The sequence below is a fragment of the Neophocaena asiaeorientalis genome, unplaced genomic scaffold, assembly GCF_003031525.2.
Source record: "Neophocaena asiaeorientalis asiaeorientalis breed wild unplaced genomic scaffold, Neophocaena_asiaeorientalis_V1.1 scaffold105, whole genome shotgun sequence".
NCBI classification, from domain to species: Eukaryota; Metazoa; Chordata; class Mammalia; order Artiodactyla; family Phocoenidae; genus Neophocaena; species Neophocaena asiaeorientalis.
This window is the reverse complement of record NW_020172162.1, coordinates 4,150,205-4,173,381: the sequence shown is the minus strand read 5'-3', so window position 1 is coordinate 4,173,381 and position 23,177 is coordinate 4,150,205. Positions and strand designations below refer to the sequence as shown.

The 23,177-nt window shown below is 41.3% G+C and overlaps 1 protein-coding gene across 2 annotated transcripts in view; it reads right to left on the bottom strand.

Moving 5' to 3' along the window:
* ARMC2 (armadillo repeat containing 2) overlaps window positions 1-23,177 on the bottom strand; it is a 141,948-nt gene that overhangs the window by 57,489 nt on the left and 61,282 nt on the right. For both annotated transcript variants that reach the window (XM_024755285.1, XM_024755274.1), the window contains exons 6-8: window positions 12,706-12,782; window positions 8,248-8,346; window positions 3,930-4,105 (exon numbers count right to left, since the gene is read on the bottom strand). In XM_024755285.1, coding sequence (XP_024611053.1) covers window positions 3,930-4,105; window positions 8,248-8,346; window positions 12,706-12,782 — 352 coding nt within the window. The remainder of the gene's footprint in view (window positions 1-3,929; window positions 4,106-8,247; window positions 8,347-12,705; window positions 12,783-23,177) is intronic.

Genomic DNA, 23,177 nt, shown 5'->3' with positions numbered 1-23,177 from the left:
CCTGCACTCTGGAGCCACAACTACTGAGCCCACGTGCCTAGAGCCCGTGCTCCACAACAAGAGAAGCCACCGCAGTGAGAAGGCCGCGCACCGCAACAAAGAGTAGCTCCTGCTCGCCGCCAAGTAGAGAAAGCCTGCGTGCAGCAACAAAGACCCAACGCAGCCAAAAATAATTAATCTAAAAAAAAGAAAAAATTCCTTTAGAAAAAAAGTATCCTTATATCTTCAATATTGTTTACTTATTCTTTAAATTTTATTTATTTAGGGCCACAACTACTGAAGCCCGCATGCCTAGAGACCATGCGCTGCTACAAGAGCGCAGGCTCAGTAGTTGTGGTGCACGGGCTTAGCTGCTCCGCGGCATGTGGGATCTTCCCAGACCAGGGATCAAACCCGTGTCCCCTGCATTGGCAGGCGGATTCCCAACCACTGCGCCACCAGGGAAGCCCTCAATATTGTTTATTAATGAGTTTTCAGCTAGTAAAAAAAAAAAAAAGATAATGGAATTTGTCAGACATATTTTTAAAAGATTCATTCTATATTTGATCCACAAATATTATTGAGCTCCTATTGTGTACCAGGCACTGTGCTGTTTGCTGTAGGAAATACCAAGGTGAACGTGGTCAGCCCCGAGCTGGAGAGAAAGGGGGAGGTGAGTATTATTCATGGAGCAGCTTCTGTCTGACCCTCTGCTCTGGTGCTTTTCATGACATCTCAGAGCAAACCCTGCAAATTAGCTGTAGTCATTCCCATTTTGCAACTGAAGAGTCTGCTCCTCAGACAGGCCATGTCATCTCATCTCAGCATCACCTGGGTGTGTATTAGAAATGCAGAATCTCAGGCCCCACCAGCCGTATTGAACCAGAACCTGCATTTTACAACTTTGCCAGGGGATCGTGTGTACATTCAAGTCTGAGAAGCTCTGTTATGGAAGGCTCAGAAACTGTCACACGTGGCAGAATGGAAATTCTTTGTTCTCAGGATGAAAAAAGGAAATGGAAACTTAAAAAAAATGTTTTCAATGTTTAGGTATTTTTAAAACGTTGTTTAAAAACCTAGGGAAAAAAAGCTGACTAGAGAGAAAAAGAATCTGCATCAATGGAAATATATATTGCCCTTTATATTTGGGAATATATTTTAATCTCTTGGCAATCTTCCACTACATTATGAGCCTTTGAGGTCAAAACCATGATTTGTTACTCTTTCTACATGTGGAACATAGCATCTGCTATGTACTTAGTGAAACTTGTTGAATAAATGAATGAATACAACTAACCACACTCCCCACTCCAAGACTTACATTTTTAGTGAAAAGTGGGAAAGAAAACAACAACAACAAAAAAAGAACACCTGGTATCAGAGTTTTCATTAAAAAAAAACCCCAACAAACCCCACCATTTCCAGGCCTGCTATAAGGTCAGTTTACATTCAGAGCAAATTCCTATACCTTCTCTTTTGGTAACTGTAAAATTATGACTTTGAGACAAAAAAAGACAATAAAACATTAAATTATATGCAAGGAATACAGACTACCCTGTATAAAACAGCACTTGCCCCAACACAGGCCATTCCCTTTACTCTGCTTTATTTTTTTCCCACAGTGCTCATCAGCCCCTTTAGCACTTCAAGTGTTTACTCTCTGTCTCTCCTGCTACATGGCCAGCCTGCAGGGCAGGGGTTATTTTATTCACTTTCATTCCCTGGCACAAAGTAGGCTCTTGCAGTGGGGTAGTTCACCTTTATGTTAAACATAGGAGTTTATTTTATTTAAAGCAAATTTGGAAAATTAAAGAAAAGGGAAGTTTAAAAATCACTCATAACACTGCCACTATATATAGTCACTGTTGACATACTGCTATTTCTTTTCTGTTTTTCCCCCTGTATAGGATGTTAGATTGTCTTCCCTTCCTGAATGTAGTTGCTTTCACACTGTATATATGTTTGTACTCTTAAAAAATCTTAAAATAGGCAGATATATTTTTGTAAGATTTTTTGGATACAAAGGTTAAAATGAAAATGGCTATCTGGCAAACCCCACTTAACCAAAGAATGCAAGAAATCAGAACTAACATTAAACTCACTGGATTTTTTTTAACTATAAATAATTTTAAATGTCTGAATTATAATATTAAACTGGTAGATAAAATCTTAGCAGAAGTTATTTTAAAAAAATTTACTCCTATTATCTTCAGTTTTTTGTCAAATTTTTTTTCTTCAACAGCTTTTTATGATGTCCTTTAAAAAAAAATTTACATAGAACCCCATTACCAAGGTCTAAGGGAAGCAATGTCTTGCCTGGAGCATTACAGAAGATTCACGTGGCAGATGGGAAGTGGGACTTGTTGGTCGATCCTGGCCGCCATCTACACTCAATCAAAAAGGACAGCCCACCCACCTCCGCACTCTGGACTGTAGCCTAGCGGTCTTGCCCAATTCAGCCAGGTGGTCAGTGTCATGGAAAGGGCTTTATCTAAACGTATGTTTCGTTCAGAATGTGTTCACTGCCTGGCAGATCGCAGCCTTTTGCCCTAAAATATTTAAATTGTGCCATGTATATAATTAATTTGAATGGCACCTTTAATAACCAAGATGACATTTTCTCTGCAGAGCATTAACAAATTCATGGCATTTTCCTTCTTCCTTTCTCTCTTTTATTTATTTACTTACTTGGTATAGAGCACAATGCCTAGGATGAAAAACAAAGGCAGAGGTTGGGCAGCTGGTTGCTTGGGTCCAGCCCAGGGCAGCTACACCAGTAGAGCCCTCCAGCCTCACACTGGGGTCTCCTGGGCCAGGAGGTGCCCCAAATCCAGGGCTGGAGAAGGAACTGGGCAAGCGTGCAGTTATCTTTTCATCTCTACTTATAACTTCTGACTTTAAATCCTCCCTGTGGTTTATGGTCTTTCCGTTTCATTAAATCTGATCCATTTTCATCAATGAGATGTGATTAAACTACTACTGAAATCATTATTTCAAGGAAATGTTGCTTTCTGCATCACGTATCATATCACAGTTTTTACAAAGAGGGTGAATAGTTTAGGGTGGCAGCTAAATAAGAACGTACTTCTCCAAAACACTGCATGGAATGTGTAGTCAGAATATTCTGCTTTATGAAATGCTTCAAAGTAAGAAATAGAGGGCACCCTTACTAAACTATGAGTAAGTATGCCAACACTTACCTTCACTGTGTACTTTAAGATTTTAAATTATATGAATTACGGGTGTTAATAGCTTTTACTTTTATGAAACCAGGTAAACAAAGCTTCATTCATTTGTTTTAGCGGCTCTCTTAGAACGGTCTATAATAATTGTGTCTTATCTTTTGGTTCCAACTGTTTATGGCTGTGACAACAAAGGGCTGCCCTCAAACAATGATATCATTTTGTTTGAGACAGAGCTTCTACATACTTTCATTAAAGGTGTCTGGCCTTTTCTTCTAACACCTCACAGGAGCCTTCTATGACCACCAAGCAGCTGGTTCTGTTTCACGCGGCCTCATAAAGCACCTGGCCACTATGACCACAGCCCAAGTTATCTGAAGTTATTTATTAAATCACGTGATAGAACCAAGCACCCAGCAGAAACCGTAGGGCAGAAACCACAGTCTGCTCTCCGATACTGATCTCCAGTCAGGTTACCTGAACAACTGTTTTGAATGTGTTTGCCTATTGTCACTTTTTTTTTTAAAAACCTTGCCACAGTCCATGTGTAAGCGTTTATTTGAACATTTTATCTGTACTCGGCCTTAGTTCCTTAGATGGTACTTTCTGGTCAAAATTCTGGGATGTCAGTTTACCACCTTAATTTTTTTTCAAGATTCTAAACAAACACACTGCATTTCTAATCACCTTTGTTATATTTACAAATAAAGCATTAAACAGAACTTTTACATGCTACAGTCTACGAGACCAGAGGAAGGAAAAACTTACTGCTAGAATAATTTTTGCAAGTTTAAGGCTCAGCAAGTCTGAGCCAACATCAACAAGTTTATATAGGGTCTTCAGGAGAATACTTCTTCTCTTAAATTTACTTCCAAGCATGTTTCCTTCCTCTAAAGCGTGGTGAAGCTGTGTGCAAGCAGCACAAACCGTTTCAATGTTTTCTTCTGTCAGGGCAAAGAGAGCAAAGCAGAACTTACTCATTGAGGTCAAGTTTACAAGTGTGTCAAACACAGAAGGTGTTAAGTAAAACCCCATAATTAGTTCCCCAGACATCTTCAAATTCCTGAACTATGTTTCTTTTTTTTTCCGTTTCTTATCATTTCCATCTACCTTATTTTTTTTTTCCATTTTGTTGCTCCATCTCCTACCATGTTGACTTCTTTACTAATCAGTTAGCTTATCTAAAACACACAGCCTTTCAAAGAGTGTATTGAGAAGTGGAACTGCATTATCTCAGCTGCTCTCCTTTATTCCTGATGAGCCACCCACCAATGCTCTGCTCAGGGCCCCAGAAGCATTCCACTCACGACTCTGCCGTCGACCCTCCGCCACACAGTTCCAAGGGCCCAGAATGTTCTCCTTACCCTCGTCCCTACTGATTTTGGTCCTTCAAGGCTCTGTTTACTTTCTGGCTCCTCTAGAAAAGGTGCACCATGCAACATTCAACAAATACTGTTATTTTTCACATATATATGCATGTTGTGTTACATGCCCAATGCCCTCAAATAGATGTCATGCTAAGTGAGTAGGAACCATGTTTGACACATCTTTGTACCGATAGTGCATGGTGCAGTGAAAATACTGTACTGACAGCCTATAATGTAGTTCAATGCAGATTCATTTTCTAGTATGTCTATTGATAAAAACGCTGATCAACATTTTCCTATGAGAATAATGCTCATTATCTGAGAGAGGAAGGTGCAAGTGGAACAAAATCTCAAAATGTCACCACATCCACCATTATCTGGAGGTGCGTATTAGCAAAGAGGATAATAAAAAGAAGACTTTAGTTAGGAAACGGGAGACCTAGACCACTTCATTTTATAATTGGGATTCTGAGGAAAGCAATTTTTGCAAGTGGTAGCCCTACCAACAGGCATACAAGGAAGAAAAGTAGCACACAAACTAGAACAGGAGGGGAATACAAGGATCCAAGGTATAAGGCATTCAGTTGAAAAATATTATCTCTGATAGATTCCATCACAAAATTTAAAAGTAGGAAACCAATCTTAAACAAATACCATAATGTGCTCTTGAAAGCCCGCATAGAGGAAGTGTGCGCCTGCAGAAGGAAATGACTCAGGCCATTTTTAGCTCTTTTCAACAATAACATCTAAGAAAAAATTTTAAACCTCAATAGCTAAGTAACCTTCCATGCCTTTCAGTTACGCGCTTAAATAAATGAATTGATGGGAAATGACTTCGACTAACTTTAAATAAAGGGAAAAACCTGAGCTCTACTGTAAGAAATAGTTTTGTTTTGTTGTTTTATTCTTCTGTTACTGGCAGTTTCTTCACAAAGCCCAAGTCCAGGCTGAGGGCTACTCTGTGGCAGTGGGTAGACGTCAAGGTATTTTTCTAATACTTCCCTCCGCAAACTCTTCAGCCTGGTGGGTTCTACTTAAGAGTAGCTGTTTTAGCTTACAAGAAATTAAAAAGGAAGGCTCCCGGGTCAAATTTTAAACTGTTGATCAAATTGCCTCTTTCTACCAGTTGGTCTGTTAGAACTGCCATGTAGCCTCAAAAGACAGCTTGAATCTAAGAGCCATCAAGATCCTTAAGGGGCTAAAGCTAGTGGGTGAAAGTCTGATGAGTAATGGAAAGCAAGGCAGACTCAAAGTAACTTCTCCCCATAAGATACCTATTCATTAGAAAGTGAAAAACAGTGATTTTACAGTGGAAAAGCCTGGCAGACACCACCTTCCCCAAGTGATCGAAGTCCACGTCACCAGTAAAGGACCAAATCAGCATCACGTGCGTCCGGATAGGACACACTGGGAAGGACACAGCACCACTCGTGCTGCACACTGCCCCAAACACCTCACAAGCATCCAATGGTGAGAACAAACCAGACAAACCCAATTTGTGGGGCAGTCTATAAAATAATTGGCCTTTTCTCCTCAAATACATCAAGATCCTGAAAGAGACATGACAAACAACTGTATTTTCTTCCTATAAAGGAAATCATTAGGATAACGGGCACAATCTGAATAAGGTCTGTAACTTCCAGATACGTAACAGAATGCCCTTGTTTCTAAAAATACATGCTAGAGTACTTAGGGATATGGGGTATCATGATGGCTATTTGTTCTCAAACGGTTCAAAAAAGGGGAAAAGACAATGTGTGCGTGTATTGGGGGGGTGTGTACAGAAAAACAGAGCAAGAGGGAGAGAGGCGGGCAGGGAGAGAGAGAATGATAAAGCTTATGTGGTAAAATGTTAATATTTTTGGAATCTGGGGGAAGAGCATACAGGATTTCTTTGTACTATTCTTGCAACTTTTCTAAAAGTCTGAAATTAGGTCAAAATAAAAAGTCAAAGAAAGAAAGGAGGGAGGGAGGGAGGGAGGGAAGGGAGGAAGGAAAGATCTCAAAGGGTCAAGTAACCTAGTCCTACCACCACTTGTTCTTAAAGTTGTCTGTGGAAGAGATGTCATCCTTCAGCATTTAATAATCCCCCAAGAAGGGAGATTCATCCACATTTCAAATCCCAAACTCCTGCTAAGTTTTCTCTGTTAGTACCTGTGGTGACAGAGCCCTCAGAACCCTCTTAAAATCCTTCAAGCTGAAGACTTTCTCCAAGACAGGCCTTTGTGCTGCCCCTATCCTCCCCACTGTGCTCCTCCTGGTATGTTTTTTTCTTTTACCTTTGCCCAGATTGATTGCTCTTCCCATTAGTTTTTAGGCACATCTCCTAAAATAAAGGACCCAATGTTAATCAGGCTATCATGAGGGTGAAAATGACTGACCCTAGGGGGAACAAATTCATCATGGTCTTATTCTCAGGGTTTTGAGCTGCAGTGGACTTTGGTGATGTTCTAGCCTCGGCTATGCCTCACCTGGCAGGTGAGAGCACCTCTGCGCACAGAGATCAGGTGATTCCCAGCCATCTGCTTCGTTAGCAGCACCAGGACCAGAAACCCCATCCAGGGCTCCCACGTTAACCAGCAACACTGCCAAGCGCCATCAGAGAGCCCAGGAGGCGTGAGGTCATTTGAACCTTTAAGGAAGTAGGTCTTTTGCACAACTTCCCTGGTTCGTTGGTGGGAAGGACTCATTTACCCTGCTTCTCCTAGGGCTTCTTCCAGTGGCTACCATGCTGGTTCGCTCATCCAAGGAGCACTCATTCCACAGTTGTTAGTGAGGGCCTCATGTGTGCTGTGGGCCAGGCACTGGGCTCGGCCCTGGGCCAGGACTGCAGCTCCAGAGGAGCCCATTTCAACTTCAGAAGTGGAATCCCTGAGGAGCAGCAAGGGGGCAGAAGGTGGGATGGGGGGTGGGCATTCCATAGGTCAAGCTTTCCATAGGTCACCTTGGCAGAGACCCATGGGTTGTGAGCCTTCCTTGCTGGGGCATTCCAGAGTGTAAGGGTTGGGCATATCCCAGGCCACTTCCTGTTCTGAGTGGCCTCCCTGACATGCATGCTCAACCTTAGGAAAGAGGACATACAGTCCTCCCTCAGGATCCACAGGGGATTGGTTCTAGGACCCCTGCATATACCAAAATCCATGGATGCTCAAGTCCCTTGTATAAAATGACATAGTGTAGTCGGCCCTCCACATCCGCGGGTTCTGCGTCCTCGAATTCAAACCACCACAGATCAAAATTCCATTTGCAGTTGGTTGAATCTGTGGGTGTGGAACCTGTAGCCATGGAGGGCCGACTGTATATGTTTGGATCTAGAAAACCACAGGCACACCTGCCAAGGATGCCAGTCTATGAGACTTAGGGTTTCAGAGGCCTGAAATGTTTTAATTTTTCACCGTTTTTCATGAACTGCCACTCTACAGTGTTCAAACTGGCATTTCCTTGGGAAGAGGAGGTGATAATTTATATTCCAAAGGGAATTTCAGAAGTAGGTTCTTTTGCTGCATTTAAAGTATAATTTTACTCATTGAAAATTAAGTTTACATGTATTGATAACATCTAATACATACATTACTGGGTAAATAAAATAGATGACTTCATTTGTTTTTGAACATGTTCACAGAAATGATAGTCAAAGTATGCTGAAAATATCAGGGCAATGAGGAACATATAAATAAGTGCAGATATTTTTAATGTAAAACAACTTTTTTCTTTTTTACCTTTTTCTAATTCACGCAAAATCGGTACGATCCTTGTATTCCAAAAGACTTCACCTACTTCTATTTCTGTATCTTTTTCTTGCAAGTCGAGTTTTGAGTCTGCAATAAAAACCCAGAAGAGGAGAAAGAGCCATGAAAAAGGAGTTATAACTGGAGCACCGCCATGAGACTGTGTTACCCATCCGTATAATTAACAAACTCTAGAATTACATTACGCTTTGCCCCCCAAGCCCAACTAATTCTAATTAGAACTACATTTCTTCTAATCAAATCATCCCAAATTAAACTCAGATAAGATAATGTAAAGAAATCAGAACTTTAAACTCTGGGATACTGCATAAAGTCTTCAGCTTTGTAAATGTTGAAATTATTATCAGTGTGGCAAAGAGTTTGGAGTTGTTTTTTTGTTTGTTTGTTTTTTTACTTAAACGTATCCCTCTGTAATATAAAATAAATAGAAAACTATCGATATGAAAAGAATAAGGATTTTGAAAATGTTTAATGAAAAATTTTCTGAAAGGGAGGCCTGCAGGGACTATCTTTCCTATAGAAAATAAAATGTCCACATTATTGTGAGGCCAGTGCTGTTCACGCCCGTGGCTTTGTGTGGGGCAGTGGGAAGCCCGAGCTCTGGGTGCTGGCAGATCTCATTTCAAATCCCAACTCCATTACTGATGCACTGGGTGACAGGGGTCTGGTTTCTTATCCTTTCTGAGCCTCATCAGCAAAACAGAGATTAAAATATTTGCCTTCAGGGTTATGAGAATTCAAAGACATGATATAGGCAAAGCTCTGAGCCCAGTGCCTAGCATCTAGTAACACTCAATCAATATGGATTTCACTTCCCTGATTAAAAAACCAACAAACAGATCATCACTGTCTGAAGCGTATCGGGCTGTATGATGTCACCACATCACCGGGAAGAGATGCTGCCTGAGGATGCAGGCTGTGGAAGAGTAACAGCTCCCACAGCTTGTGTACTTTAGATCTAGCAGGCCTGTATTTAATTTTTGTCACACTATGAGGAGGTCCCCAAACTGTCACTATGTTCCAGATGAAGAAAGTGGGGCTCAGGGTTATTAAGTGACCTGCCCAAGGTCATAGAGCTCCAGAGCCCTTGCACTTGACCTCTTCAGGGCCATTCTGCCTGAAGCAAACAGGAAAACTAGAAGGTAACTTTGGGGAGAAATGTAAATCACATTAGAAACTGCAAATCATGATTACATTTCATACAGGCAAGATCTCCAGGTCTAAAACACTGACAGTCTAGCCGGAGGGGGCACCGCTGTGCTGGGCACTAAGCAGCAGTGCTACAGACAAAATCCTCAGGCTTCCTTCTCTGAAGGCCACCCCCTAAGGCCCTCACCTGGCACCCAGCCTATACTGGTTCAGGGAGTCCGTGCCTGCTTAGAGCAGACCTGGTACCAAATAAGTGCCCCCGCAGTGGGTGCCTGGACCCTAAAAATGTCACACGGAGAGTTAGAAATCATAGGGGCAATCAGAAGGTTCTGCAGAGAGAGATAGAGTAGTGAAAGGGTGTGTGGCTTGTATATTTTTAGGGTGTTTTAACTCAAAACCAAGACAAGCTGACCAGGGAAGCCTGCTAAGAGCACTGGTTCTAGAGTCACTGTCTGGGTTTGACTCCTAGCTCTGTCACCTACTAGCTGACTCTGGGCAAGTTGCTTCACTTTCCCTCTGTAAAATGGGGTAACAGTGAGCATCTCCAAGTAATGGGATTACAGGTTATTATCTTCTCTTATGTGCTCCTGTATTTTCCCAAACCTCTCATGTACTTGTATTACTCTTGAGAAAAAAATACACAACACATATTAAATTTTCCAAGCAGTGGTGATATCACCCAGGAGAACCTGGACAGCTCTCCCCCCCAGTGTACAGGCCTTTCCCTGACACTCCGTCCTGGAAACGGCCACCCCCAGCTGCTGTGAGTCCAGGCTTGCTTTTATCAACCCTTCCTAATATCAAGAGGGGCCGATGCACACTGGGCATGAAGAGCATTTGAGCAGCCAAAGCAGATAGAAAGGATGTCAACAAAGCTGTTATTAAACAATGTAGGTGCGGTCAATGGTTTTAATAGCAAGGTTGCACAGAATCTGCCCAACCCCGAAGGAAGAATTCACCAAAACACATAGTTGAATTGTCTTTAGGACAAAACCAGTCCATATCAGTTCACAATCCCCTCAGCCAAAACCTTTGGGACCAGACGTGGTTGGGGATTCAGAAAATGTTGAATTTGAGTAAGGCAATATGGTGCCCACACTGCATGACATACCACCACCAGCGGGGTCTCCTGAGGCAGCACCCTGCAGCAAAACACGTGAATACTCACACTAAAGAAACAAAGACTATAACTGGCCTCCCATCAGTGCGGGTCAGGCATGGTCGCTCAGTGAGTTTGTGCAGTATTTCAGCTTTCAGAGCTTTTGGGGTTTCAGAATTGCAGGAAAAGGATTGCAGACCACCATCTCCATCTTTTGGATTATTACTTTTATGAATCTTCCCTCACATTGATAAATCATGGTTATGGATCCTAAAAGTAAACATGACTATTCAAGCAATATGAAAAAGCCATAGTGGCTCATATTCCCAGGTATCAGACATAGTCAAAGTCCAAAGTATGTGAATAAATTCAACGTATATCAAGGCAAGGGGAAAGCCAGGAGATAATAAGCCAGGCAAAAAATATAATAGACGACTATTTATGACACACTTAAATTTATTAGAAATACAGACCTCAAGTCCAATCAGTTCAAAGCAGCCTTTTCACCTTCTATGCGACATGCTCTTTAGCAGGACCGCTCTATGAGAAACCACGATTATCAAACCGTTTGTCAGGACAAACAAAACTGATAACATGTTCACCCCAGGAAGAGCTGAATTACAGGGGTGAGCCAGAAATCACAGAGCAGTTTATTTAGCCTTTGGAAAGGAAAGGCCCTCGTAGGCCCTTCTGAATGTTTCTGAGATTTGTTTCTTCTCAGAACAGAAGTTTGCCAGACACTGTGGTGTAAGTCTGCTTTCAACCCTCTCCCAGGAACCCCTGTGCAAGCAGTGGTGTCCGGCTATGGCCTTTCGCCTCCCACATCTCCTCCAACTCTGCTCTCCACAAAAACCCCATTTTATACACTAACCCAGCTTCTACCCTAGAAACTGAAGCCTGGAGTCATGTGACTACTTTTTAAGATCCACAGATGACAAATAAATACAGTTTGTCTCAGTCCTGGGCAACAACCCATTTAGAAAGCACTTTCATCTAGGTTCACAGTTTGCTAAATATAAAAATTATGATTCAACAGGAAATTGGGTAAGTCAAGCAGAAATTTCAGCATGTTTTTGAAGATTTTGCTGTCTCAGTTGTTATAGTTCTTAACCGCAGCTTTGAGTTCTGGACACAAAAACTTGACACAATGTTTATTGGCTGCTGTTTTTAGCATGTACACGTAAGATGCTTAGCAACAATGCTGATGAGGAAATCAGTCTATCTAAGATTTTCCTGAGTACTACAGAAATTCCCACTGGTCACAAAAGTCATTTGATTGATAAGAAATTAGTTCTGAAGGTAATAAAATATTTTTGAACTGAATATTAATTTGGTTTCATAAAAGATCACGTGCACCAAAAAAAGTATGAAGAAGGTAACAAACACCTGTGTACCCACAAATAGTTTGGTCAGATACTAACTGTATTTTCATTCTCCTCCTTATTTCAAAGAAATAAACATTACAGATATTGTTAAGGCTCTCTGTGTGCCTACCCCATCCATTCCCCTCCCCAGGGGTTACCACCACTCTAAATTCAATGATTATTTTTATCATGCTTGACTTTACATGTTTACCACACAGATCTGTAACCATAAACAACACATGTCATTGTTTTTCCAACTTAATTTTTTCATGTAATGTTATGTTTGTAGTCATTTCATTCAATATTATAAATGTGCTCTGGTTCATTTTTCTAACTGCTATGTTCCATTGTATGAATACACTCTGTAGCATTTCTAGCCTGTGATTTATATTGTTATATACTTTCTCAAACAGTTCAAGTTGCAAAGGGCTGATTTCCTATAGTTAATATAGTTTCATTTAAGGGAGCCATGATTTTGACTCAAGTACTGAACTTACGAACAATATGGATGTCAAGTTTTGCAACCTTCCAAGTGCTTTTGCAAAATAATTTCTGTGCAGTCATTAAGATTGTAATCTACAGATGCTTGAGGCACTAGAGCTGGGTAATGGTAAGAGTGCTAAGACTGTTGTGAAAATAATAAAAATTTATCAAAATAAATGCTGACATGTGTGACCAAGCTGGACTAAGTTCCTGGAATTTTCAAAGAGTGAGCCAACATCAGACCTCTTTAGTGCAAATGATTATCCTACAGACGGAGATTCTGAGGATAAGATGAAGGAGTGCTGGGGACCTCTAAGAACACAGGAGCCTCACCTGTTTCGGTGTCTAGCCTGCTCCGGTCTGAGCTTCGGGAGCATAAGGAGGCCCCTGAACGCCTCTTCCCCTGGTCCCTGGGAGGAAAAGGAATACACACAACACTCAGCACAAATGCCAAAGCAGTTCTCTTTTTGTAAGTGTCAAGAGTCAAGAGTTGGCTAAATATAATTTCTAAAGAAACCAGAAATGGAGTTTGGTACTCCATACCTCATTTCAAGCAACCTCTGGTTTTCAACTGAGATTTATCTTTTAAAGACAAGTCAGATTTGCTTTACAGTATGAAATACAGCTACTAGAAACAACAACAAAATAAATCCAAAGTTTATTTTGCAAATCAAAAAAAACTGATTAAGGATCTACACCACAAGAGGTCACTGTTGCAGTAAGAAAGAACTCTGGTATGCTTGAATCACAAAAGCCTAGTAGTGTTTAGGGGCTGGAAAAGACCTCTTTCTCTCACACTCTGGTACCCACGTGCTCCAGGCAAGAAGACTGTTCCCAAATTGGTCAGATGTGGCGAGGATCACACGGCAGGGTCAGATCTGGAACCCACGTCTCATTTTTCCAACTCACTGCTCTTCCCACCAAATCACTAAGTCTCCTGTCTCCATTTTATAATTTTAAAATTAATTAATATTCTCTAAAAAAATTTTTTTAAAGAAATATTTGACATGATAAAAAATCGAAGGTAAATTCAAGCAGTCCCCAGATGACAAATATTTTGTGTTTCAAATGAAAATTTGGTGGCTGGCCAACAGCAGGATTATATGCCTGGGTTTTTTGTTTTGAAACTTATATACAATGTAGAGATGGTCTATGAAGGACATAACTTCTCTTTAGCTAGAGCTGATACTTAAAACACTTACTTTTAAATATCTGTACAAAATTCCAAGGTAAAAAAGAAAAACTACTTAGAGAATAATAGCGCAAGTTTTACAACAAAAATTTCATTTTCGCCATCAAATATAATATTTGCCGCAAAAATCATAAAGAATGCACACTCATGTGGCCAGGGTCACCCATGAACATCTGTGGCTGCCCACTGCTCCTGCTTCCTGCGTAGTGAGACCCGCAGCAAATGTTCAGTGCTGTGTCTTGGATCTTGGCTTTGACTACTGCCCCAAGGATTCGTTTCTCCAAATGTCGTTTTTTCCATAAACATTTCCTTTTTTAAAAAACACCTGATTTAACACTTCCTTTTATCGTACAATAGAGAAAAGATCGTGTTACTCTCCCCAAAAGGGTCTAATTATTTAATACTCTGAAACAATTGCTTTATTTTTATATACAGTAAAATCATAGATCTGGTAGCAAAATGTTCTGGCCAATCCAAGAAAGAAATGGGGATGGGATCCTTTCCGTCAACACTCTCAGGGTAGAGATGCAAATGGAGATCTCAAAGAAGACAGAAATAAATAAAGTCAACACTATGAAAAGGCAGAATACCAAAAGTTTGGCAGGGTGTAAGGCCAAGGAAGTTCCCAGACTTCAATTCCACAAATAAGAAAGTCTGAGGACCACAGAGACAAGCCTTTCTTTTCATTATGGTCCTAAACAGCTACTGAAATCAAGCAGGATAGTTTGCATCTAATGCAAGTCCCTGATCCATCCTACCTGAGGACATGGCCGTGATGAGGCTGCCTCCGTAAATACCACATTTGTGTGTCCCCATTTGGAGGGGCGGTTAAGAAGGGTCCTTCTTATCAAATACCAAACCTTGACAGTGCTGGGTCTTACTGGTTCTCAAGAAGAGCACAGGGTTGGCACCCACTAATCCTCTGTGTGATCATCATGGTACAGTGGTTGAGTGTGCAGGCTCTGGACCTAAACTACCTGGGGTCAAATCCTCGGTACAAGTATTGTCAGCCATGTGGCCTTGGTAAGTTACTTAACCTCTTGGCCTTGTTTTCCTTTTCTTAAAATGAGGGCAATGTCTCTACTTAGCACAGTGACTGGTACATTTGAAGAACTTAATAAATTGTCAATATTCTTTCTCTCTTTTGTTCCGAGTCAACAAGCACCTGTCTGAGCAGCCCAGTGCTGGGTGTTACTGTGATAAAGAATGTATAAGACATTGCCCAGAAGTTTAAAATCTACTTTGAGGAACTAAGGAAGTTTTTTTTTTTTAATGGAAAATTCTAATGGATTCTCTAATCAAATACTAGAACATGAAATTCAGCAGGTTACAAGGACTAGAGGGATGCTGAGGAGGAAGTGATTACTGAGAGGGAGAAGTGGACCACAGGGTGGGACTTAAAAGCATAAAAGTCAAACCGACAAATGACAACACTGCTCTCAGTGGGGGGGAGTAGCGTGAGTGAAGGTAAAGAGGAACATGAGAAGCCTGGTGGGTAGCGTAAGGGGGTAACTGCACAGGGCCAGCAACTTAGGAATAGGTTTCTGCTGGCAGGTATCAGGAACAGCTGTCTGAAACTCTGTGTTGAATCAATGGGCCCAATTAGATGGGCAATAAGGATCTGTCCTAGGTTCTTATACAAGGAGATGGTGAGATTTGGAGTTCTGTGATGACAAAAGTATTTAGGAGACTTGGCGGGAGGTAACAAGGACTAATTCTTTGAAGGTGATAGTGGGACTGGAGAAGCAGGAACAAATTCAAGAGACCCTATAAATGAAAAGTTGATAGGATTCAGTGGATGATTTCGGGCAGAAGAAAGATGAAAAGGCAGACCTGGAGGAACAGGACAGCAGGGTTGCCATAACAGAAATGGGGAGGTGAGAGAGCAGCACAGTTTGAGGGGTAAAGCAGATCTCTGTTTTGCCATGTTGAGTTTCTGATGAAAGACGGAGCATCAGCAAAGGAGATGTGGAGATCAGGAAAGGAGCTCCGTTAAAAGTCAAAGCAGTACACTGGGACTAGAGTTATCAGAAGAGTGGCTCAAAGACCAGAATCTCAGGACACGGCCTTGTCTCAGACAGTCACAAGTAAAGGACAGAAATAGAAAAAGAAGTCCAAAGCGAGAAGACAGAGAAAACATGCTCTCGTGCAGTCCAGCATGTTGAGAAAGTCAGCGTGATTGACAGGTCCAGGAAGATGAAGACGGAGGAAGAACCGTCCGGTCTGGAGAGGGTAAGCCTAAAAGGGTTTCTGTGGAGCAGTGCAGCTCAGGACCCACAGAAAGCATGAAGCGGGGAGAGAGGCATCCAGAAAAGAAATTCCCTCTCTGCTCAAGACTAGATGCCCTTGTACTCAAAGAAGAACTGTCTCACTGTAAATTCTACCCATTGATCTTGTCTCTACTTATGAAACAAATCTTTATACTTCTTCCTCTTGACCATCCTTCAAATATTTAAATATGTCGTGGTCACCACTTAAGTTCATCTCCTACGGCTTAAATCCTATGGTTCCGCCACTTCTTAGCTGTGTGACCTTGGGTTAAGTTTTTAACCTAAGCTTTGGTTTCCTTATCTGCATATGAGGGGGTGGTAAATAACAGTGCCCCTCAACGTAAGGCTGTTGTGAGGATTAAACAACGTGATGTGGAATCGCTTAGCACAGTTCCAGGCACACAGTAAATACTCAGCAAGTGTTTACTATTATCATGGCTGTCACCACTGTTCTCATTAACAAACTCCAGTCCCTTCAACTGTTCCTCATCAAATCTCTTCGTCAGCCTGTTCAGTTACTCAGAGTGAGTGTTAGTTTGTCTGGAACCCAGCACTGAGCTAAAGATATGGCCTGAGGAGCAAAGAGGAGAGCTTCTAAATGATGCAGCCTAAAACTGCGTGAGCGGTTTTGGTGGTCACATCACAGTGTTGGTCAATTCTCGCCTTTTCTTCCATATGCAGCTAAAGGCAGATTTCCCCCATCTATGTTGGACTCCTTCTTATTAAATTTCAGTGTTATACTTGGCAAAGGGTTTCTGCCTATTAAATGTTTCTAGATCTTGATTCAAACATCCAGTATAATTGTTCTTCTTCTCAGCTTTCTGTTCCATGCTGTTAAAGACCATAATTAAATTTTTTTGGAATATCTTTTGATGTACCAAGAATAAAACAATTCCAGAAAATATTCTTTAAAGCTCTCTTGTGAAATCCTTCTTAAAGCCCCAATAAGACCATTTCATTAGGATATCTTCATCTACAAATAACAGAAACCTGATTCTAACTGACTTAAACAGTAAATGGAATTTATTGGCTCATGTAATCCAAAAGTCAAGCACTAGGGGTGGGTTTTAGCTGTGGTGTGATCAGGGCACTGGCTCCATTTTTCTGCAATTCTCTTACCTCTGCCCTTCCTCTGGTTCCATCTGTAATCAGGCTGGAGTCCTGAGAAAAGCATAGTGGGTATGGCACTCCCAGGTCTCTCTGCTGTAGCCCACATGTTTCAGAGCAAAAACAAGGTCCTCTCTTCCCAATCATTAACAAGAGTCCCATCTTTCACTCTGAACAACCAGAACCAAGCTCTATAGCCAAGGCAACGTCACACACTGACTGAGTTACTACTGCCCATACATGCACCAGTCACATTGGTAACATCTACTTCTGGATCATTTACACTCCAAAGAAAGAAAAGTATATTTCTTTAAAAGTATTCCAAAATTCAGATTTTGCTATAATTCAGACAGTTCTTCCAATTATTATGACTGAGGTTCTTTACTCAGGAGTCAGCAACTTTTTCTTAAAGAGCCAGACAGTATATATTTTACACTTTGTGGGCCAAGTGGCAAAACAGAGGCTATTAATGTAGGTACTTTTGTAACCATTTAAAATGTAATTATTTTAAAATGCAGAAAAAAATTCTCGGCTTAAGGGCTATAAAACAAACAAACAAACAAAAAACCAGATGGCTGGCCAGATCTTGCTCCAGGACCATAGTTTGTTGACTCCTTCTCTGGAGCAATAGCTAAAAAGATATTAAGAAGCAGACTAAACAGTAGGATTTGGAATTAAGAAAAAATATATAATAAATTTATTTCCATTTGGGAAAAAATTACATGTAAAAAAATGGAAAAGGAAATTTTAAAGGATATATATGATAAAAAGAAGTTTAGGAAATTTGAGCTAACATTTTCCTTGCCCTAAGAAGATGACACTTCATTTTTAGAATTAGACTCAAGTTGTATAGATTCCAGTCAGGTAGTAAATATCTTAGGCTCTGCAGTCACTCAGTCTCTGTCACAACTACTCAGTTCTGTGGCTATAGTGTGAAAGCAGCCAGGGACAGTAGGTAAATGAATGGGTGTGGCTGTGTTCCAATAAAACTTTATTTATAAAAACAGGTAATAGGCTGGATTTGGCCCATGGGCCTTAGTTTGCTGGCCCCTGCTTTGTAGTCTCTTTGATTTTTTTTACTGCAATTTAAGAGTTTATAAACCATTTATCCCTTTATCATGTCTTCACAGCCTGAAACACCAGATACACAGTTTCTAGACATTAGTACTGTCTTAATAACTAACATTAAAATAGAATTCTACTTAAATGGTTAAATAGAAACACAGTGAAACTGAAGAACATGATTTTAAAGGAATGGTCCTAAGATCAAAATTTTGATAAAGTCCTCAAAGGTAACCATAGCCTTGGGTTGGTGGTCCAAGATTTAAAATATACATTTTTAAAGATTATGCATATATTCTTGTACCTTTTTCAATGATCACTAACTGCTTATTACTCAAGTTCTATATGCAGAAAGTTGATTAGACACTGCTTTGTAGCTAACCCCATTAGCTTAACTTAGTTAGGCTTAAATTCCCTTAGCTTAGAGTAAAAGCCCACAGTTTCACGCTCCCCTTCACCTTCACAGCTCCAGTTTCAAGGCGCCTCACGTGAAGAGGGCTGTAATTTTTCACCGCAGCAGCTACGGGTACTTCAGCAACAGGGGAGAGTTGTTGGCACTACCCTCTTCCGTGGCGTTATTGTGGACATGATTACACACCGGTTTCCACAACCTGCTCTCCATCCCAATGTCCTAGTGGGCTGCTCCAGCTCACACATCACCATCTCCCACCAGAACTGCTACTGCTCTCCCGTCTCCAATCGTCCTTCACGCGGCTGCCAGCGTCACTCTCCCGAGAACCCCTCAGCACTCCACGTAGTCTACAGCCTTAGGACCCATGCTTCCACTACACTGGGTCATCTGCCTTTCTTTGAACCTGCCGCCACCAAGTCAAATCCCCCCTCTGCTTATGCTGCTCCTTTAGCAAAGAACACAGAGCCCCACCTCTATTGAAAACCAGCCTCAAGGGGCATCTCAGACTCCACAGACCCCAGGAAACCTTCCCTGATCTTTAAGTCAGAGTTAGGTGCTCTCATCTCTAAACTCCCAAGGCGCTTTCTTTCAATTCTCCTTTCATTCCTCCAGCATTAGAGTCAATCATTGAACAGTGCTTCTAAAACTTTGTGTGAATTCAAATCACTTGGATACCTTATGAAAATGCAGATTCTAATTCAGCAGGTCTGGGGTGGAGCGTGAGATCCTGCATTTCTAACAAGCTCCCACGTGATACTGATGCTGCTGGTCTAGGGACCGCACTTGAGCCTCAGAGCCTGACATGCTGGTAAGGTTCTCATGGACAGGGTCCATTTGTGTATCTCCCAACCCTGCTAGTGCAGGGCTTTGCTTATCAACAAATTCTTATCGAATGGAAGCTGTCAAATAAGGTGGGATTCTACAAAGTCATTTTGATCGATGACTGTCTTTTCCGAATGCAAAGTTTCTCAGCCACATTTACTTAATTTCTTAAAAGAATAATGACTTCATTATTTTTGAAAAAATGATATATTATTTTTTAAGGCCAGGCAATATAAGAAGTACAGAGAAGATTTAGAAAACCATCTAAGATCCCACCACCCAGAAATAAATATCGTTAATGTGTGGCAAACATCCTTCCAGATATATTTTGCATATATTCAGATGAAAAGATAAAAGAATGAAAGAACAGAAGGATGACTTGGAGGGAAGGGCAGATAAAAGATACATATAAATGGGATCATACCATATGTGTCATTGTAATTAAAAAGTATGAAGTATAAATTTTACTTGAATATGACAGAGAAACAGAAATTGAGGTGAAACTGAAGGAATTGTAGAACTTCAGATGAATGGGTCTTCACAAGAGACATTAGTTTCTAAAAGATCTCTCTAAAGTTAAGAAAAGAATGAAAAACATTAGCAGGATGAAATCACTTTTTTAACTATATATTTCAATTTCAGACTGTAGCTACTGACAAATCTATTCCCTACTATGAAGTGAAGCAATTAGTACTCACACTTCCTCCCAAGTACCAGTTTTGGTTCTTTATGCTAATATTACACTGTCAAGGTTTCTGTTCCATAACCATCGTTTTCAGAGTTGTTTACTTTTTTTTTTTTTTTTTTTTTTTTTGCGGTATGCGGGCCTCTCACTGCTGTGGCCTCTCCTGTTGCAGAGCACAGGCTCCGGACGCGCAGGCTCAGCGGCCATGGCTCACGGGCCCAGCCGCTCCGCGGCATGTGGGATCTTCCCAGACTGGGGCACGAACCCGTGTCCCCTGAATCGGCAGGGGGACTCTCAACCACTGCGCCACCAGGGAAGCCCCTGAGTTGTTTACCTTTAATTCAGTATGAAAACAAAGTCAGTACTCACCACGAATGCTTTTACCATAGCTTCTCCATTTGAGTTCTGAATTTTGACTCACCGTTTTGTTGTCAAAAAGTTTTCTAGAAAGCGCATGAGTACCACAGTCCCCAGATCCATTCGTGTTTGAAAATGTCTGTTGCCTTTTTGCTGAAGGAACTTGGCTGGCAATATAATTCTTGGGTTATCCTTCTTGTACTTAGGACTTCATAAGCCTTACTCCACTGTCTTGTGGCACCGAGAGGAGCTCTAACAGAGCCAGAGGCAGCCTGCCTTTTTTTCCTTCTACGTGACTTGCTTGTTCAGCCTGATGGCCATAGGATACCTTCTCGCATTTACCCATCCAATCAACAATTACTAATGGAGTGTGTACTATGTACTGGGTAGTATTCCGGTGCTGAGCACTACTGGAGATGTCTTAGTGTGGATGACTCTGTATCAAATTTTGTTGGGACATGATGTGTCCATTTGAGCTTCAAATTCAAATCTTTATTTCAGAAAGCTGTCTTCTATTATGTTGATATTTTTCTTTTCATTCTGCCATTCTCAGTGGGTTGTTGTGAATATTAAATGAGTTAATACGTGTAAATCACTTGGAAGAGTGCCTAGCACTTAGTCAAAGTAAGATGGAGGACGGGGAGGGGGAGGGGGAGGACGAGGATGCCTTTCCTCTTCAGGAATGCAAGTGCCGTTCCTTCCACACCTATCTCAATCTCTCTGATCATTTTTCTATTTTCTTATTCACTTCTTTATGTATGACTTCCTCTAGCTTATCCACCATGTCTGATTGCATTTTCAGCTGCTTTTATTCTCACTTTTAATTTCTAATGTGGCTTTTCTCTCCATGTTTATACATTTTTCTTTCGTTCTTTTTTGAGAACTGTGAGCATATCTGCATTCTTTACATGGGCTTAAAATCTCTAATTTGAATTCTTATAACCCAACAAAGAGCTCTTTTCCTCTTTTTTTAAAAAGAGGGTAACAACATTATCTGTAATTTCTTTGACACTATGGACAATTGTTTTAACTCTCCTTATTCTTGGAGGGTAGTTCCTTTTGCGATCCATTTCCTTCATCTGTCCTTTGTTATGTTCCTTACAAAGCCCATACTCAAGTTCCATGTTAACTCTTGTGCTAACATTACTTATCTTGAAACACAGCCATGTATTTGTTGAAGAATGAAAATGGTCCATGGAGGGAGAGAACGGGGGTACTCGGTAGCTTCAACTTTAGTTTTCCTGAACATCTATCCACCAGGCCTGGTTATTTTTCTTGACCTGCAGTGTGTTCCCTTGGTTTGTATGTACCAGGTTTCATGACTCACAGAAAAGCCCCTTTACAGGCTAGGTTCCTTGGGTTCTAATCTATCAAACACCCTCCCCCATAAACACACACACCAAATGACTGGATCACAGGAAACGAGGAGAGCGTGTCACCCTCAGCTCCATTCCCCCTGTGTCACTTCACACTCTGGATCTTTTTCTTTTTTTTTGGCCGTGCCGCACAGCTTATGGGATCTTAGTTCCCTGACCAGGGATTGAACCTGGGCCCTCAGCAATGAAAACACGGAGCACTAACCACTGGACCACCAGGGAATTCCCCACACTCTGGATCTTGAAGGGGGCCTCTACTGTGGCTTCCCCACTTCTCTTGTCATTTCTTTCATTAAAGACTACTGGATACACCTTTCTTAACTAAGAGACTTGCTTTTAGTGAAATTTGTTTCTTGCTGGAGTCTGAGGAGGTGTCTGCTCTCAAATTACCCCCCTGTCCTCATCTATATTTCATAAAGTCTAGTAGGTTAACTAGACTCTTTTGGTTGCAGTATTCCAAGTGACATAAACCTAATCTTAAGTACCATAAACTGTTCCTGTCAAAATAAATCAATAAAGGAAAGAAGAAAGAAAGATAAAAAGGAAAGAAAAGAAAAAGCAAGGAAGGAAGAAGAGTGTAAGAGAGAGAAAGAAAAAGGAACATATTGGCTCATGAAACAGAGCAGTCTGCAGTGTGGATGTGGTGGCCTCAGGCACAGCTGGATCTAGGGGTTTATATGTCATCCTTGAACTCAGTCACTGTCTCCATTCCTCGGCTCTGTTTGTTTCTACATCACTTCCCAGACAGACTCACCCTCCACAAGGCAATGAAATAGCCACTGTTGGCTCCAAGTCAACATCATCTTTACAGATTGTGAACTTGGAGAAAGAGCACTTTCCCCAAAGGCTTTGGCAAAAGTCCCAGGGAAGGATTCAATTGGTCTGGCTTGGATCATGTACCCACCTCTAAACCAACAGCTATCATTCCACAGCCTATAGTGAGGGCTGGGAGGAGATGGAAGTGAAGGAGCACAGTTTTTTCCACTTTATAGATTAGAAAACTGACTCCCTGAAAGTGTTCAGAGACTTGTCAAAGAACATACAGCTGAATCAAGTGGCTGAGAGAGAACCAATCCTAAATCCATAGACTCCGGTCCCCCAACAAAGAGTTCTTGACTCTCCACAACTGAGTGCTGTTGGGCTTTCCTCCTAAAAATCACATTTCCAAACCATGAGAGTTTGAACAATGTTTATACAGGAAGCCTTAAAAGGTTTTAAAAAGCAGATGTGTAAAGGGGCTCATCAGATAGAACCACTGGATGGATGATGGATGGAGATATACACACATACGTATTCTAATGGAAGCTATTTTCAAAACATGGCAACATAAAGTAAGAGAAGACAGAGTGTTGTTAAGAGCAGGCCTGCCAAACCTTGACTGAATCCTCAAACGGACACACAGACTGCCGTAACTGGCACGCTGTTTGAAGACGACAGTTCAATAGGGGCTAGAGATTGCATTCTCTTCTGGAAAGTGAGCCAGTGCTTCCTCCCCGCCCCCCGCCCACCTTGCTTGCAGTGA